Raw genomic sequence first — 17,421 nt, forward strand, 5'->3', positions numbered from 1 at the left:
CATGAAACTAGAAGGGGAGAGAGCAGGGGCTGGGGGTGGTGTCACCCCTGCTTTCCAACAGGGAATTGTGACTGAGCAGCTTCTTGGTGCCTCTAGACCAAAGGTTATTGGACGTCTTCTGTAAAGGGACAGAGATTAACTATTTTAGCTTTTGCAGGCCATGTGGTCTCTGTAAAAGACTTCACTCTGCTGCCACAGCACAAAAGAAACAAGTGGGAGCGGCTCTGTGCCAGTAAAACTTTGTTTACAGAAACCTGCAGTGGTCTGGATGTGTCCTGGGGGCTGCAGTTTGCTGACCTCTGCTCTAGATCCAAGAATGGGGACCTTAGAGGACAAGCCACCAACCTCCCTTAAACAGATGCCTGCCAACCAAATGCTTCAGGTGATGATTAGATGGTTTTCTTGCCTGGTCACTATCTGGCCTGTGCAGTCTTTACCTCCCTCTGGGAGAGCCAAGAGCTAACAGGAACACTCCTGCTGCAGTGCGTTTGGCTTCACACAGACCTACTAGAGGCTGATGAAAGCAACAGACCCTCCTCTAGAAAAATGCACCTGCACGGCATGTGTGTGCACATGCAGACACACACACACACAATCTGCTTGCTTGCTGAGAATCTCAAGGGAGTGCCTAGCCCTCCTGAAGCTTATTCATGGACCGCCTAGAGGCCTAAAAAATCCTAGGGTAGGGCTTCCCTGGTGGCGCAGTGGTTGAGAGTCCGCCTGCCAATGCAGGGGACGCGGGTTCATGCCCCGGTCCAGGAGGATCCCACATGCCGCGGAGCAGCTGGGCCCGTGAGCCATGGCCGCTGAGCCTGCGCGTCCGGAGCCTGTGCTCTGCAACAGGAGAGGCCACAACAGTGAGAGGCCCACGTACCGCAAACAAACAAACAAACAAAAACCTAGGGTAAGACCCCTTGCTCACTCAGAAACAGAACTAATTTTTTTGTATGTGAGAGAGTGCTCAAAAACACACACAAAAGAGAGAAACAACCCTGTAAAAAAAGACAAATGACACAAAGAAGCAATCACAGAAGAAATACAAACGATCACAAAAAAGAGGTGAAAAGATGCTCCATCTCACTAACAAGGGAAAAAATTTTAAATCATAGTATATCAGTTTTCACCAGATTAGACCGGCAAATGTTTGCAAGATTAATGACAGGGTATTGGAAGGAGTGTGGAGGAAAACCTCTCAGACATTCTGGAAGGCTAGCATCTGTGTATAAACTTTTGGGAAGACCATCTGACAATCTATATTAAAATTTAACACATGCTGATCCTGGGGCCCAGCAATCCCACTTCTAGGAATTTATTTTACAGAAATACATGTACAGGGATGTTTACTCTGGCAGCATCATAAATCAGAAAAATTGGAAACCAACCCAAAAGTCCATTAGCAGGAAGCTGGTTACATAAAGTACGGCACATCTATATTATAGAACAACATGGAACTGTTTAATAATGAGGCCAATCTCCATAGTTTAAAATAATAAGGTAGATTTCTAAGGACTGGCAGGAAAAGACATAAAAGATACACTGTTAAGTGAAAAAGGCAAGTTGCAACAGTATTTCTTTTAAAAAGAGCAACATTAGTATATCCAGATTTTCTTATTTTTTTCATAATGGAGAGTTACATTCTAAACTGATGAAGTTAGGCTTATAGGATTTTACAGTCCACATTTTATATTTCCAAAATAGTGACTTCTTACTTTTTGTTTTATAATCGTAAAAAAGAAAAGAAAAGAAAAAGAATCCTTATGAGCCTACTAGCCTCCCCTAAAGGTTTCTTGGACACTAACTATGAACTCATTTTAAAGACTGTCTTCTTTTTTTTTTTTTAACATCTTTATTGGAGTATAATTGCTTTACAATGGTGTGTTAGTTTCTGCTTTGTAACAAAGTGAATCAGTTACACATATACATATATCCCCGTATCTCCTCCCTCTGCGTCTCCCTCCCACCCTCCCTATCCCACCCCTCTAGGTGGTCACAAAGCACCGAGCTGATCTCCCTGTGCTATGCAGCTGCTTCCCACTAGCTATCTATTTTACATTTGGCAGTGTATATATGTCCATGCCACTCTCTCACTTTGTCCCAGCTTACCCTTCCCCCTCCCCGTATCCTCAAGTCCATTCTCTAGTAGGTCTGCATCTTTATTGCCGTTAAAGACTTTCTTAAAGGGGATTCATGGTGTGGTGGTTCTTATCTATTTGCCTTAGGCCTTACTACAATAAAGCAGCTTTCTGTATTTCAGAGCGTAAACTCCTCAAGGACCATCTCTTTCTTCTACCCCGAAATTCAGAGCTGCCATCACATTGGCATAGTGTGGCTCAAATAACGGGGGTGATGCCAGATTTTTATTTTTCATTTTGATGGAAGAGGTGGTCGTGTTCACACTATCAAAAAACAAACAGAACCACGGCTCCTGCTTCACAATTTATACAACTTAGTGGAATCTGTGTACGTTTGACAGTTCTAACATATGTCTTACAGTTTCAACATTTGTTTTCCCCTGGGAATTTGAGAAGGAAGAAGATATATCCATTTTTTATAAATCTACCTGGTTAAAAAAATAAAAATAGGGACTTCCCTGGTGGCGCAGTAGTTAAGAATCCGGCTGCCAACGCAGGGGACGTGGGTTTGACCCCTGGTTCAGGAAGATCCCACATGCCGCAGAGCAACTAAGCTCGTGCACCACAACTACTGAGCCCACGTGCCGCAACTACTGCAGCCTGTGCGCCTAGAGCCCGTGCTCCACAACAAGAGAAGCCACCTTGATGAGAAGCCCACACACCGCAACAAAGAGTAGCGCCCGCTCGCCTCAACTAGAGGAAGCCCGCGCGCAGCAATGAAGACCCAACGCAGCCAATAAATAAATAAATGTTCCTTCAAAAAAATTAAAAAGAAAAGAAATAGTAGCTTTAAAAAAATAAATAAATAAAAATGTACAAAAGAGTACAAAGTCAATCTCCTTCACACCACCAGGGGCAAGGCAACCAGAGTTCCCAGATACGTGTGTGTCCCCCACTCCCCGAGCACAGCACATATGTGGTCCTGGGCCGAGCCTCTCTCACCTAGCACAGACCCCACCGAGTGGTCCATTTCCATGGACCCAGACCCAGGCACTTCATCCTTCCCACCGGGTCAAAGTTAACACAGCAAAACGCAGGAAGGGTGAACAGAAGAGGCACTGGGCCAGGCCTGGCCTCTGGCTCACAGCCTGTAGGAAGGGGTCAAAGAGATGTCGGTAACTCTTCAAGCTCCTTACAAGAAGACCAGCAAGTCCCCAGAGCTCCCTCAAAGCTAAACGAGGGCCCTTCAACAGCATGACTCCTGACTCATTAGTGGAAAGAGAAAGCAGAAGTGAATGCACTGCAAATAAATAGTGATGGGAGGTATTGTTTCATAAATACTTTCTCAACGGGAAACTGAGACAGTCCACACCTTCCTGTTGGACAGAGAAATCTCTCTGAAAGCCTAGCATTCTCACTTCTTTCCCCATGGCCAGCTCTGAAAGGCACACCTGCCTGACCAGGTGAGCCTGCCCACAGCTCCCTTCTTCCTCCTCCTTTGACTTTCTTTTAACCCAGACCTTCCTGCAGCCTCTCCCATTTCTAAAAGAAGCACATTCTGTGGCGTTCTGGTGCTACCATAGAAACCCTCCCCAGAAGGGCTCCCTGTGCCCAGAAGGGCTCTCTGTGCCCCAGCATTTAGAAAACCCAGCAGAGAGGCAGCCTATGTGTTCCCCAGAGTTTTTCATTCAATTCTGAACAAAGCAACAGTTAGGGGCAGGGTGATTCCAAGAGAGGTGTGTTTTAAGGTTGCACTGTTAGCAAGAAATCTCTTGCCACAGAAAATATGAGAAAAGAAGGCAGGTGGCAGTTTTTTCCTCCCGGGTCCCGCCTTCTCTAGGCACATGGCTCCCTCAGCACCTCAGTCATGGTCCGGAGGCAGGGGACCGGCCACTCCGCGAGTCCCACTCTGCTGCCTTCCTTTCTGCCTGCAGGACCTCCCCAGCTTGGGAGGCCGAAGCTGGCTTTGCTGCCACAGCCTCACCACCGATGACCCTCTACTGCTTGGGATACCCAGGCAGAGGCAGGCAAATGGAAAGCAAGGAAATCAAAGCCACGAAAAGCTGCCTCAGATTCACAAGAAGATGACTGAACTAGAGATCTTCCTAAAAAAATTGGTACTTACTGTTAATGAGGTGAATGTCATGCACATCCCACCAAAGCCATTCAGAGCCAGGGCGATGAAGATGAGCACGGAGAGGGCTGGAATGAAGCAGAAAAGCTCCTAAGCGGGGAACCACGGCTGAGCTTCAGGGACCAGTGCGGGGTAAGGAGCCGGCCCCGAACAAACGCAGCTGAGCGCCTGACAAGCCATCAGGCGTTAGTGCCGGACACCTGGGGAGCTGGCCCAGCCTCCGCCTCATCCTCCTCTTGCCTATTTTACGGAGCTTGGGCTCTTGCAAAAGCTGCATCCCCGTCCTCCTTTCTCCACTAACCTTAGCAGCAAGGGAGAGGCCTAGAGAAGCTGCTTCACTGAAACCCAAAGTACAGGTACCCAAGAATCAGGAGCTGAGCCTGGATAAGATTTGGGTGAAACTCAAATCCTACTTTAGTGTTTGTTCTAAAAGTCCCTGCAGCATCAGTTCCACCTGAACAGGGTTCGGGACCAGGCAGCTTCTAAGTTATTTTTAAAGTGCTGGCCTGGGCTGCCCCAAGGGGCTCAGCTCATGACCTCCACACACACCCCTGCAGCTGGCCTAGTTCTCCAGTTGGCATCAATGAGGCCATGGGGGACTGGCCTGGCTTGGCAATGAGATGGGTGTTTCTCACCTCCTGGGAGCTTCTCTCAGACCTCTGTCTGGGGCCATTATTTGGTTACCCAGCCACCCATCAGAGATAAGTCACTGGGTAAAGGCCTAACAGGTGTCCCTCTAATGTGAGCAGCGAGCAGCAGGCCTGGCCCAGCTTTCTAGAGCAGGTGGGCCTACAGGCACCTCTGGGCAGTCTCTCCCCGGTCCCTGACAATAGGGTAGAGGAAAAGCTTACTCACAGTTTGGGTTACTTGCTCCATATGCAATCAACAAGCAGGAGACAGCAAAGCAGGCACTAAAAAGAAAAAGAAACAGTACATTGTTATTACTGTTATTGTTAATATTGCTTATTTGGAGGTATTGGTTATGTGCCAGATGCTTTCAGAAAATTTACATTCTTTCATTTAACTTAACAATTCTACAGAGTATAACTGGCTCCATTTTACTGATGAGAAAAATAAAACTCGAAAAACAAAAACAAGACAACGAGGTCCTACTATACAGCACGGGAACTATATTCAATATCCTGTGATAAACCATAATGGAAAAGAATATGAAAAAGAATGTATATATATGTATAACTGAATCGGTTTGCTGTACAGTACAGTACAACATTGTAAATGAACTATACTTCAATAAAATAAATTTTTTAAAAACCAGGTATTCAAATACTTGGAAAAAAACAAACCCAAAAACTAAATTCTCCAAAGTCTCCTAGCTAGCAGGTGGCTAAGCTGGAATTCAAGCCCCAAAGCCAGATCTGGTAAACACCCCGCTGCACTGCCCCCTCCATTCCCCAGACTGGAGAGGGCCAAGGCTGTGAAGCGAGAGAGGACACAATCCACCCCCCAGGCTCCCATGCCCGCTCAGCAAAAGGGGATGGACAGAACCCCACCGGGCAAGGGGCGATGAATGGCAGCTTCCAAATCCCCTCTGCCTGGCTCTAACCTGGGACCAAGTCTGCTTAAGCTCCAAAGAATGAATGAAACTGGTCCCCCACGCATTTCCTTCAGGGCTACAGGCCTCGCTCATTGCAAACCACTGCCCTGCACGATGCTCATTTCCAATGGGACTGGCTTGGGGGGTACCTTGGCCAGAGAGGGCCAGCTGCTTGGTGGACTGACCCTGAGACTGGCAATCTGGAGCTTTACAGCCCAGGAACACATCCCAGGAGGTACATAAGATGACCCACTAAGGTAGCAGAGGTAGGGAAATACTATTTTATAATTTTAGAAATTTTATAATTTTAAATCTCAGCCACTTTAATTTGTATTTTTTGTATATGTATCATAAGGCACATAAAACACCATATGAGATGATGGACGTTCCCTGAACTTACTGCGGTCATCATTTCATGAGGTATGTGAGTCTGATCATTATGCTGCACCTCAGTCTTATACAAGGCTGTACATCAATTATTACCTCAACAGAATTGGAAGAAAAAAACAAAGCACATAGAACATTAAGAATGATATATGTGGGGGCTTCCCTGGTGGCGCAGTGGTTGAGAGTCTGCCTGCCGATGCAGGGGATGCGGGTTCGTGCCCCGGTCCGGGAAGATCCCACATGCCGCGGAGCGGCTAGGCCCGTGAGCCATGGCCACTGAGCCTGTGCGTCCAGAGCCTGTGCTCCGCAACAGGAGAGGCCACAGCAGTGAGAGGCCCACATACCACAAAAAAAAAAAAAAAAAAGGAACACTGGTTTCCAGTCTTTCTGACCTTACACCTCCATGAGATGAAAGAGTTTGAATACATACCTCTAATATAAGCACATGGAGTTGTCAATGATATACACATATATCATTCTTTTTTTGTTTGTCTGTTTTGCAGTACGCGGGCCTCTCACTGCTGTGGCCTCTCCCGTTGCGGAGCACAGGCTCCAGACGCGCAGGCTCAGCGGCCATGGCTCACGGGCCCAGCCACTCCGCGGCATGTGGGATCTTCCCGGACCAGGGCACGAACCCGCGTCCCCTGCATCGGCAGGCGGACTCTCAACCACTGCGCCACCAGGGAAGCCCCAAAAACCAGTGTTCTTAATGACAAGCGATTCCAGGCCCTCCCAGGCAGGCCTGAGCCCTGTGACATTCATGCAGATCGGCACAATGCAAGGGTCACAGTAGCTACTGATTTGGTTGCACATGGGGTAGGAAGCCCGTCCTGGGCAGGCGTTTAGGGAGCTCCACCATGCACCTGAGAGCAGGTACCAGGATTATCCACAGTGGGGAGTCTCAGCCCAGGGATCCCACCTTCCCACCCCCACCCCTAGAACTGACCTGCCCAGCAGCCTGAGCTTCCTTGGGCCGTACTTGTCCATGACGATGCCCAGAGGCAGGGTGATGGCACTGAGCAGGAAGGAGCCCACGGTGAAGGCCAAGTTTAGCATCTCATCCTGGGCCTTGCAGCTGAGCCAGCCATTCATTCGGCTCACCTCCTCGTGCTCCGGCTCTGCTGTGCCCCCCACTGTGCCATTGGTGACATTCTCTGTGTGTAGAGGGAGGGAAACCTGACCACAGGGTCGTGGCAGCGATCTCCAAAGATCAGAGGGGCGGGTGCCCACCCGGAGTCAGCCCACTGGGAATGCCAGGGCTGAATCTGGCTACCCCCCAGCAGGCTGGCATGTCTATCTGGCCCAAGCTCCCTGGAGCGATAATGCAGAGATTCTTCACTTCTGTGTGGGGGTCACAGATGCTTTCGAGAATCCAATAAAGGAAGCTCCACTCCTGCTCTTTAGAAAATGTACGAAGTCTTGCCCACAGTTTCAGGGCCTTCAGGCATCCCCGGCAGCACCCACGAGCCCCAAGTTGGGATTCCCATTCTAGAGTAACCGACACCTAGAAGAGTAGGCCTCGGGACCCCAGCCCGGGCTGTGAGCGGGACCCCAGGCTGGCTAGAACCTTCTCTGCAGCTCTGTCCATGGAAACAGTCTGCAGCCAGTATACAGGAGGCCGACCCTAGACCACCTGGGAAGGACAAGCTGCTGGTCTCACTGCGCTGCCCTTGGTCAACCGAGGGGAGGGGTGAGTAGGCCTCCTTTACTGCCCAGTACGGCAGATTTCTCAAACACACAGCCCCTGTGCTCAATCCTCCCCGATGTTCTCACAGCATCAACCACCACATACACTGTGTCATGGAAGCCCTTGGGAAGGGTTTTTGTTTTGTTTCGTTAAAAAAAAGAGAAGTCCCAAGTAATTTGCTTTCACTTGTCGAAGTGCACCTTTCTTCTTCTCGCTGGGGTCATGATGTCACTGTCCCCTGTGGCCACGCCTGTGCTGTAATCCCAGTCCTTAACGATACCCTCCAAAGTCCACCTGGCACCAAGACAACGAAAAGACGGAGGAAAAAGTGCTGCAGCAGCGGAGGGCGGGAGGGTAGAGGATAGGCCGCCCTGTGGCGGAGGAACCCTCTCGTCTTGGGAACTGCTAGTTAAGAGATGCTGACTAATCCCGCAGAGGGAGGAGCATCCTCTGATGAGAGGTGAGGTCGCGCTGGGAGACTCAAGGAAATACCTCTCTTCAGATAACTGCGTGCCTCCTGAATGCGGACCCCTGGCACCAGGGTTATAAATCTGAGGTGTGCAAGGCCTGCCCGGGTCTCTCTCGGGTGTGACCCAAGGTTACGGGAAAAGATGCACCTTGGGTGAATCATGCTATATGCCAGCCTCTGACCAACAGGCCCTGCAGGGGGCACGTTGAGGGTGGGGTGCAGGGACCTGGCCTCTGGGTTCCAATTTTGGTTCCTCCACTTCCTATTTGTATAACCTTGGAGAAGTGATTTCATCTCTACCTCAGTTTCTTTATCCATAAAATGGGCATAATATAAAAAATCATCTACCTTTCTAGAGTTTTGAGGAAGATAAAAGAGAAATCCAGATAACATTCTAGAGCTCACATAGGCATAGAAAATGCTCAATAAACAATAGCTAAAAGTTATTACTACTCGTCTCGTTGACTCGGAATGGGGGTAATGGCTGGCAGCACAGCTGGACACACTAACTGGGAGCAGAGTTCTGTAACTGACCATTCATCCACAGCATGAATTCATATCTAGTCTCCCACTGGGCTGGGGGGCCTGAAGGACAGGGACTGTGTTCTAGTCACCTGTGTCTCCAGCACCTCCCCTTGGTCCTGGTACACAGTAGTTGTTTACTGAATGAATGAAAACAGTGGCATCAGATCACATTGGCCAAAAGGATCAAGAGAGAAGAAATAAACAGGACACATGGAACCAACTTGAAGACAGAGGGGATCGAAGGAGATTATAGCCCCAATGTTAACCTCCCGAAGCCAAAGACACAAAACCTAACAAGCCAGACTCTCGGCGCCCCCCACCACTTTCTCTCAGCTTTCCAAAAGATGCCCCACCGTGCTGGCAGCCAAAACACATGACACACAGGGTCATCTGAGTCCATTAGGATCCAGCTCAGAACCGTCACACGCACTGCCTTAGCCAGCAGGCCTGAGCTGCTTGTCCACAGCGAGGCCGCTTCTGGAAAAGCAGAGCTGCTGTTGGCACTGGTTTCGGGTGTCAGCTCTGCCAGCAGCAACAGGAACTGGAATGTAAAGCGGGAGGACAGGGTGTCCGCAAAGCAACGGCCACCTCCAGGTCGGTGTGCAGGTGCAGGCAAACCAAAGAGGTGCGACAGAGTGGATGGGGGGGAAGGGGGCACCCCCAGGCCTGGGATCGCTGGCTTGTGAGAGCGCTAGAGGATGCGAAATCACTCCGGGCTGGGAGCGCTGTGGGATCTGCTGCTACAAGCAGGGAGCCATGATCGGATGGGGAGCAGAGGAAGCGAGGCAGCACGGGGTCTGAGGAAAGGCACAAGGGTGTTCTGCTCCCAGCTTCCCCAGAGAGGAACCACAGCTGGACCTAAATCCATGACTATACTCCCCGAGAGAGAGAGAAGATGAAATCCCAAGGCAACATACATATGCAAGGCAGACTCCCTGATTTGCTCTAAGTGAAGATGGGGACGAAAACATCTTGAATTGTTTAGAGATCTGGTCACCCTGTAACTAGACAGGGGGGCTCAGGGGGAGAGAAGTTAGAGTGGAGGGAAGGGAATCTGTCTCTCCCATCTTTCATCCTAGAGCCGCTATAACAGAAGCAGGGACCTTACACTTTTGGCCACCAACCTTCTCTTAAATCCCTGCCAACGGGGCCACCTGGCCCTCTGCCCTCCCAGCTCCCGGCAGTGATGTCCAGCAACAAATGAGCTGGGGGTGGAGGCGCCCGGGGGGCCTCTCATCGGCCCAGGGAGCAGTGCGAGAGTGCCCCTCGCCCCAGAGGGAACTAAACCTTCTGTGAGCCTGCAGCTTTGTTGGCAGTAAACAGCCCACACGAATTATCACAGATCCAGTAATGCCCAAACACAGTCACACCCAGGCTGCTTCCGTCGCTCTGCTCCCACCTGGGCCACTGTGGGCCAGACAGACCCAAACAGATAAGCACACAGGAAGCGCCAAGCCCCTGGGGTGCCCCTCTGCTCCCAGCCTAGACCTCAGCCCTCACCCCGGTCCAGGCTGCTCTGTGCCTCACCTGCACCGGCTTATTACAGATGCGGCCAGAGTGGCCCGTTCCGGCCCAGCCCAGCCCAGCCCAGCCAGGGAAGGTGAACCAAGAAGACAGGCAAGGAACTGGCGTGTCCGGAGTGTGCAGAGAACAGGCGTAAGGCTGCTTAGGAGGAGACCCGGGGCAGGGAAGAGAGAACAATGCCTGCCCTGTTCGGCCCCACTCACAGAACTCACACACGAAATCCTTACAGAGAAAGCAAGGGAGAAAAGAGGGTGCAGTGGTCCCCCTGAGGCTCCCCTAACCTCCCTGGATCAAGGAGGGGGCTCCCCTGACCCCAGGGAAACAAACCAGAAGAGCTGACCATACGATGCTCAAGGGAGCAAGGGGCACCGGGTTGCAGGCCTCTGCAAACCCGAGCTGCGCCCCCAACCCCCAGAGTGCAGGCCTCTGGACGCCCTGCTGTGGTCTCTGCCCCAGGATCTCCTGTCTCTCTTAAATCCTTAGTCTATCCGGCAACAGGAAGCAGCATCTCAGTCTGGCAGGGGGTATGTAGGTAAGAGGTCAGCCTCAGACACAGCAAACCGAGGCAGGACACAGTCAGAGGACCATGCCGGGTAGGCCAGGGCCCAGCCCCCGCGTTGTGATGGCAGAGTGCCGGCGTGCGCTGGCCACTGTGCTCTGCGCTAGTGGTTCCTGTCTCACCGAGCGCCATCCCACCCTCACCCCATGTTCCACATCCAGATACCAGGAGTGTCAGAGCAGGTAAGTCGCTTCCCCGAGGTCTCATAGACAGTATATGGGGAAGCTGGACTTGAATCCAGGTGGTCGGACCTCAGAGCTCCTGCTTTTAACCTTCAGGCTGTGCTGACGCTGTACCACCTGGGTTAGAGGCATTTCAGAGAGAAGATGCTGAGGGAAGAAAGACGCACAAGGCTATCAGTGTCGGGGCAATGCCAGGTGGCCCTTAATGTCACCTGGTGAGAATGGGACTGCCCCCAAGATGCTCCCACGAGGTCCCTGAAAGCCAACCAAGCTGGACAGGACCTTAATGGGACACCAAGAAGCCAGGGAGGGCCAGCAGATGTGGAGGAGGGAAATTAGGTCATGGAAAGGAGGCAGGCAGGGTGGGTGGGGAGGGCCGAGGGCACCAGCTCCTTTGTGACACGTCCCGAGGCTGAAGGGCCCAACCTGGATCCCCAAGTACCGAGTTAAAAAAAAAAATCCAAAATAAACTGGGGGGAGAGAGTGAAAACAGCCCTATTCGCAGCAAAAAAGTGAAAGGACTTCCCTGGTGGTCCAGTGGTTAATACTCCCCAAGCTTCCACTGCAGGCGGCATGGGTTCGATCCCCGGTCAGGGAACTAAGATCCCGCATATGCCACGCGGCGTGGCCACACACACACACACACACAATGTGAAACGATGGGTTTTCAAAAGCTACCACCAGTGGCCTTTGAGGGTGGGAGGAGACCATAAAAAGGGAGGGCCGTCAAGTGGCACGGACCATCTCTTGTCCACATCTGCAGCCTCGGTCCGGCCTGGTGGGGACCAGGCCTGGCCCTGCTCTCTCAGGGTCCTGGGGGCCAGCTTCCTGCTTTGTTTCAGTGAGGGGTGCCACCCCCCGGCCACCACAAGCAGAGTAACTGCGGTGGTCAAGAGCACAGAACTGGAGTCTGCCTTGGGGTCCATGGCTGGGCTGGACCGTGGCTTCCTCGGGCAGAGGCCACATCTCCCACCTTCAGGACCCCCACCCCATCCAGCACCTGGCGTGTGGCAAGCTCTCAACAATTCATGAGAGGCTAACAGGTGAATCTGACCATCTCTTCTGCCTCAGGGGCTTCTTCCTGCCTTGAGAATAAAATCCAGTCTCCCCAGGGGCCTGCAGGCCCTGGCCCCTTCCCAGATCTCCAGTAATCTCCTGCCCGCCTGTCATTTCTCTCCTCTCTTTCAAAACACAGCTTACCCCGGAGGCTCACTGCCCGCTCCTCTCCTGAGTCACCCCTGTGGCCCTCCACGCTTCTGCCTAAATATCACAGAGCCCCCCCCCCCCCAACCCAAGTTGAACCAGATCCCCACGGTGGCTCTCACCCCGGCACCCTGCTCTCTGCTGGGGTCGGACCACCACTTGGAAGCATGTAGGCCTATGTGTGATGACTCTTAGATGCTGGCAGACTACAGACTCCCTGAGGGCCCGGATTGCTCTGCGCCCAGCAGAGCCCCTCAGAAAATGTTTACTGAATGTATAGGTCAGATACACCAGATAGCACCAGGCCCCTGGGCTGACCCTGTCGAAGTGGGCCACTGGTTGACAGAGGAAATGAAGAAAGAGTTTGGGTGTGGGTGGTGGCAGTGGCCATCCGGCGGCCAAAAGGACACAGTTCTGGAAAAGCCGGGGCTGGGAACCCAGTCGGTCTCCTGTCCATTCCAGCGGGGAGTGGGGAGGCAAAGCCAAGTGCCAGGCCCAGGTCCCCAGCCCCAGTCATCCATCCTGACTGTCCGGGAGACAGGGATAAAGAGCTGAGGGGAAATGGAAAACCCAGCTCTTTCTTTCTGTCTCCCACCTCGACATGCTGGAACCGGACACCGTGTCTGTGGCCGGATTCTGGCTGGAGTCCCGAGAAAGAGTTCTGAGAACCTTTCAACAGGTTCAGGCAAATTTTCTTTCGAGAACAAACCAAAGCATCAGTCCTAAAAGCCACAAAAAGCTGACAAATTTGCATTTCAGTCAGCTGTAGGCTGGTCAGCTTTTCACAAGCTGAAGTCGATAAAGGTAATAAACGGCCTAACCGCTTCTCTGCACTTCAGCCGTCCCCCAAGCATGAAAATATTAGGCCTAAGCAGAAATCTTGATCCTAAATCCTCCGGGCACACCCAGCCAGGCAAGACACAGGGACTCCTGGCCCCCAAAGGCAACAGGTTACTCCAACTCCAAGAAACAAGGAGCAAGGCCAGAGAGATAAGCTGTGTGGAATCAGCAGGCCTGCCCGCCACGGATGCTGGGTCAGCGGGTTTGCCAGATAGTCAGAAAAACCAAAATCAGAGGCAGGAACAAAGGCACGGGATAAGAAGTTGATGTTCAACCCACAATCCTGACCCTTCACCTTCACTTTGGTTTACAGGAGGGACCAGGCAAGCCTCTCAAGGGCTTAAACACCAACTCAGCACTACGTCGGCACAATCTCCGGACTCCTCCCACTTCAAAGAAGGAAGAAGCCAAGGCTGAGGCAGGAATGAAGTGACCAGCCCCAGCGCTGCCAAGACCATAAAATAAATTAAATCAGTGGACGATGTGGGGGGGAAAACGCTAGCATCGGACCTTCTGATACCACAGTAGGTCAAAAAAAAAAAATTGACTACAATAGTCCTCCAGTCTGGATGAGATGCTACAAGCTTCATCTGGGGATGATGCTTCCTTGTGTTTTTTCACCCCTCTGTGCAGCCTGAAAGAATCCATCAGAGGCAAGCAGGGAGGGTCATGCACTACAAGGAGAGGAGAGAGGGAGGGAGAGGAGGCGCCTAACACTCCAATCTGTTCCCTTCCAGCGTCATTAATCTCCTAACATCTCTCGGGCAAAGCAGAAAGCTTGTTTAAGGAACAAGGTCTGAGTGACTCTCCCATCTCCCGAGATTTCTTGCTGATGTGGGAAAAGGTCTGCCAAAAACCCTAAGGTTATTGGGAAATATTTCTGAGTGGCTAAAGGCTAAAGGTTATAAGTGATATACTCTCTGCCCTCAGGCAGGCTCAGCATCCCCTCCCTTTCTCCTGTCCTTAACCTCTCCCAGCTGAAGCTTCCCTAGTGACTTGGAATGCTCAGGAATCTCCTAGGAAGATCAGAGGAGGAGACCAGGGAGGGTTCTACACGGGCTGACAGGCAGCATGAGCTGGTCCAAAGCTTTCTCTTCCCTCAAAGTTAGAACTCTAGAGGAAAAAAAAGGCATGCTGGGCTTCCCTGGCAGCGCACTGGTTAAGAATCCACCTGCCAATGCAGGGGACACGGGTTTGAGCCCTGGTCCGGGATGATCCCACATGCCGCGGAGCAACTAAGCCCTTGTGCCACAACTACTGAGCCCGCATGCCACAACTACTGAAGCCCACGTGCCTAGAGCCCGTGCTCCACAACAAGAGAAGCCACCGCAATGAGAAGCCCACACCACAAGGAAGAGTAGCCCCCACGCGCCACAACTAGAGAAAGCCGCACGCAGCAACGAAGACCCAATGCAGCCAAAAATAAATTAATTAATTTTTAAAAAATTTTAAAAAAAGGCATGCCAGTGGCGTGATTCAGGGAGTCAGACTTGGGCTATCTCCATCCAAAGGAACTTGGGCAGGGGCTGCTGACACAAGTACTGGGGAGAGACATTACTGAGTTCAACCCTTAGGTAGTCACTGCTGGGGACAGAGAGCAGAGGAAAACATTTCCTATCAAGGTTGCCTAGGAAGGTGGGTAGCAGGGTAGTGGGTGAGAGGCACTTGGGTCCCACTGATTGGCTGAACCCCACTGACCTTCAGCATTCAGAATCCTTTCACAAGGTCATCAGGTGTGAACACAGGGGTGGGGGTTAGATTTCTTGTAGACAAGCATCCTCGGCCTTCATTCAGCAACACCAGTGTGTAGCAAAGGGAGAGGACAGACCTAGTGTCCTTTCCATAAATATCTTCCTTACCTCTCTCCTCCCCCCACCCCCATGGGGGTAGAAGGCCACTGAGATGTTCTCACAGCCTGTGGGAGGAAATGCCCTTTGGAAAATCATAAAGCAGCAAAAATAGACAAGAAATTGTATCGGAAAAGCCCTTTAGAGACTCCATGATAGCCTGACAGAAAAACATCTAGATTCTAGATGAACCTTCCACCGGCTGGAGGCCAAGCCACTTCCTCTCTCCTGCTGCACCCCAGCTACTGAGTCAGGAGTTCCTCTTTCTTACAGTCAGAGAGCAACATGTTTACTGCAAAGCAAGTGATGTGCCAGGCACTGGGAGGAAAGGAGTCCAGTCATGTTCCCAGGTGGTGGAAAGAACACCCTGGACTTAGGGATTCTGGATCTATTACAGTCTACAGCTGTGCGGCCTCAGACAAGTCAGAAGATCTGAGACTCAGTTTCTTCAGTCACAAAACAGGGACAGTGATGTGTACCCAGCACACACTGTGGGTGTGTGTGAGCTGGGTGAGGATCAAATGGGCCTTTTGCTAACTAGGAGGTGCTGCGCAGTGAGGCGGTCTTGCTGGCTGGGTCTACACCGCCATCCCCCCCTCTCCCAAAGCCCCCACTCCAGGAACCACCCCGAGTCCGAATACCCGGCTCACCTGGCTCAGTACACAGGTAGGAGTAAAAACCCTCCGACTTGAGCATGATGAGCAGCGAGCCCCAGCCCAGGAGGACTGCCGAGAAGAGGAGGTTTTCCAGCACGGCCGTGCAGGCCATCCACCAGCGGCGCCGATGGGCAGTGGCCAGGGTGGGCGCCATGGCGAGGCGAGGCGAGGCGCGGCGGCCCGGCTCCGGCTCGGGCTCCGGCTCTGCAGCCGCCTGCGCACAGACCTCGGCGTCAGCGCCCGGCACTATGCAGCCGGGTCGGCCAACCCGGGCCGCTGCCGCAGCGCGTGGAGCTTGTCACCCCTCTGCGGCCCGGGAGGCAAGTGCGCGCAGCAAGGAAGCCCCAGCCCTGCCCGTGCCCTGGGCCACCCTCTCCGCCGCTGGCTCGTCCGCCTGCCCGCAGCTCCAGGAGAGCCGCCCCGGCCAGACAGGGAGACTTCTCCCTCGGCTCACTCGTAGGGAAACTGAGGCACGGAAACAAGAAGGGACTAACGCCTGCTCAGGGACGTGGACTTAGTCCTGGCTCCCAGAAGGATTGACACAGCCTGGGGGTTGGCAAGGGAGGCAGCCTGAGGTCCGGATACCTGGGCAGGTGCATACCTGAGGGCTGCCACTCCCTAGGGCTTCACTGGCGCCCGCCCGCCGGCACTGGAGACCCTCTCCCAGACCGGGCTCCCTGAACCACAAGATCAGCGCACGGAGTTCCAGAACGGCCCGCCCACGGCCCGCTCATTGGCCTGACGGCACAGGAACTGCCGCGCCATTGGCCGCTGTCTAGGTCGCTAGGCGCTGCGGCCACGCGAGCCCCGCATGGGAGAGGAGAAGCCGGTTCAAACCGGCGGCGCGAGTCTCTCGCGCGACCCCCATCGGGGGCCGTTTCCTCGGCAATTAGCTCGTTTCCATGGAAGTGGACCCCCGTCCCTCCATCCCCCAGCTCCCTCCTCGATTCGTCAACTCTTTCTTGGAGGCTCCTCATCCATTCAGTCTCTCTCCTTTCCTCTCTTCTTTACATCTTCAACCTACGCCCTTATTCGTGCGCCTTCTGCCCCCCAGCACCCAAGCCCGGGGCCCAGGTCCCCCGGATCCAGCTCACCCGGTTCTTACTGCTGTGTGTCGGGCCCGGCCGGCGCCTTTTCTGCCCCCCTTTTATTCCAGCCCTTTTATTCCGACCCCAAGATGAAAACACTGCCACACGCTGATTGGCTGAGTGGGGGCTGGAAACAGGCTTTATCCAATCAGCAGCCACCCGCCCGCCCCGCTGCGAGCAGAAGCCGGTTCCGGCCGGACTAGGAGACAAACAAGGGAGATGGGGGTGCATCGGGACCTGCGTTGGGCGGTGTTTTTGGTCTGGTGCTTTAAACTGGAGTCACAGCCTTGCCGGGAACCCCCAGAGGCATTGCCCCATCGCCTCTCCAGAGCCTCGCCCCGAAGCCCTGTCTCTGGATTGGGTCCCCTGCTCGGCGTTCCGGCTCCCTCGGACTTCCCCTAGTTGCACGCCGGTCCGCCTCGCTCACCTAGCCTAGCTCCCGCACTCCGCTCTCCTCCGGCCCGCTTCGTCTTCCCCAACTTCTCCTGTGCCTTGGGCACCACGCCCGATGCTCTGGCGCCGCATGAGTCGTCCCGCTCCCGCCACTTCCATTGCCTCCCCTCGCAACGCTGCCATCCTGTCTGTCTTGGGCTTTGTGCCCTGAATCCTCGCTCTCCTGCCCCTAATAACCCTCATCCAGGCGCTGTCTGCGCATTCTGGCTCCCCTGACCTCTCTCTATCCAGGCATGGTGT

General features: G+C 53.1%; 1 protein-coding gene across 5 annotated transcripts in view; it reads right to left on the reverse strand.

Annotated features, from left to right (window-relative positions):
* Positions 1-16,807, reverse strand: part of SLC43A2 (solute carrier family 43 member 2) — a 42,159-nt gene extending 25,352 nt beyond the window's left edge. The window contains exons 1-5 of one of the 5 annotated variants that reach the window (XM_049701945.1): positions 16,735-16,807; positions 15,635-15,854; positions 7,095-7,302; positions 5,062-5,117; positions 4,198-4,274 (exon numbers count right to left, since the gene is read on the reverse strand). In XM_049701945.1, coding sequence (XP_049557902.1) covers positions 4,198-4,274; positions 5,062-5,117; positions 7,095-7,302; positions 15,635-15,794 — 501 coding nt within the window. In that variant the 5' untranslated portion in view covers positions 15,795-15,854; positions 16,735-16,807. Of the gene's footprint in view, positions 1-4,197; positions 4,275-5,061; positions 5,118-7,094; positions 7,303-14,835; positions 14,991-15,634; positions 16,219-16,241; positions 16,355-16,734 lie in introns of those variants that run through there. The other 4 variants (XM_049701946.1, XM_049701947.1, XM_033423278.2 and 1 more) reach the window with 4 other exon arrangements.
* Positions 16,808-17,421: the final 614 nt, after the last annotated feature.

The sequence above is a fragment of the Orcinus orca genome, chromosome 19, assembly GCF_937001465.1.
Source record: "Orcinus orca chromosome 19, mOrcOrc1.1, whole genome shotgun sequence".
Taxonomy (NCBI): Eukaryota; Metazoa; Chordata; class Mammalia; order Artiodactyla; family Delphinidae; genus Orcinus; species Orcinus orca.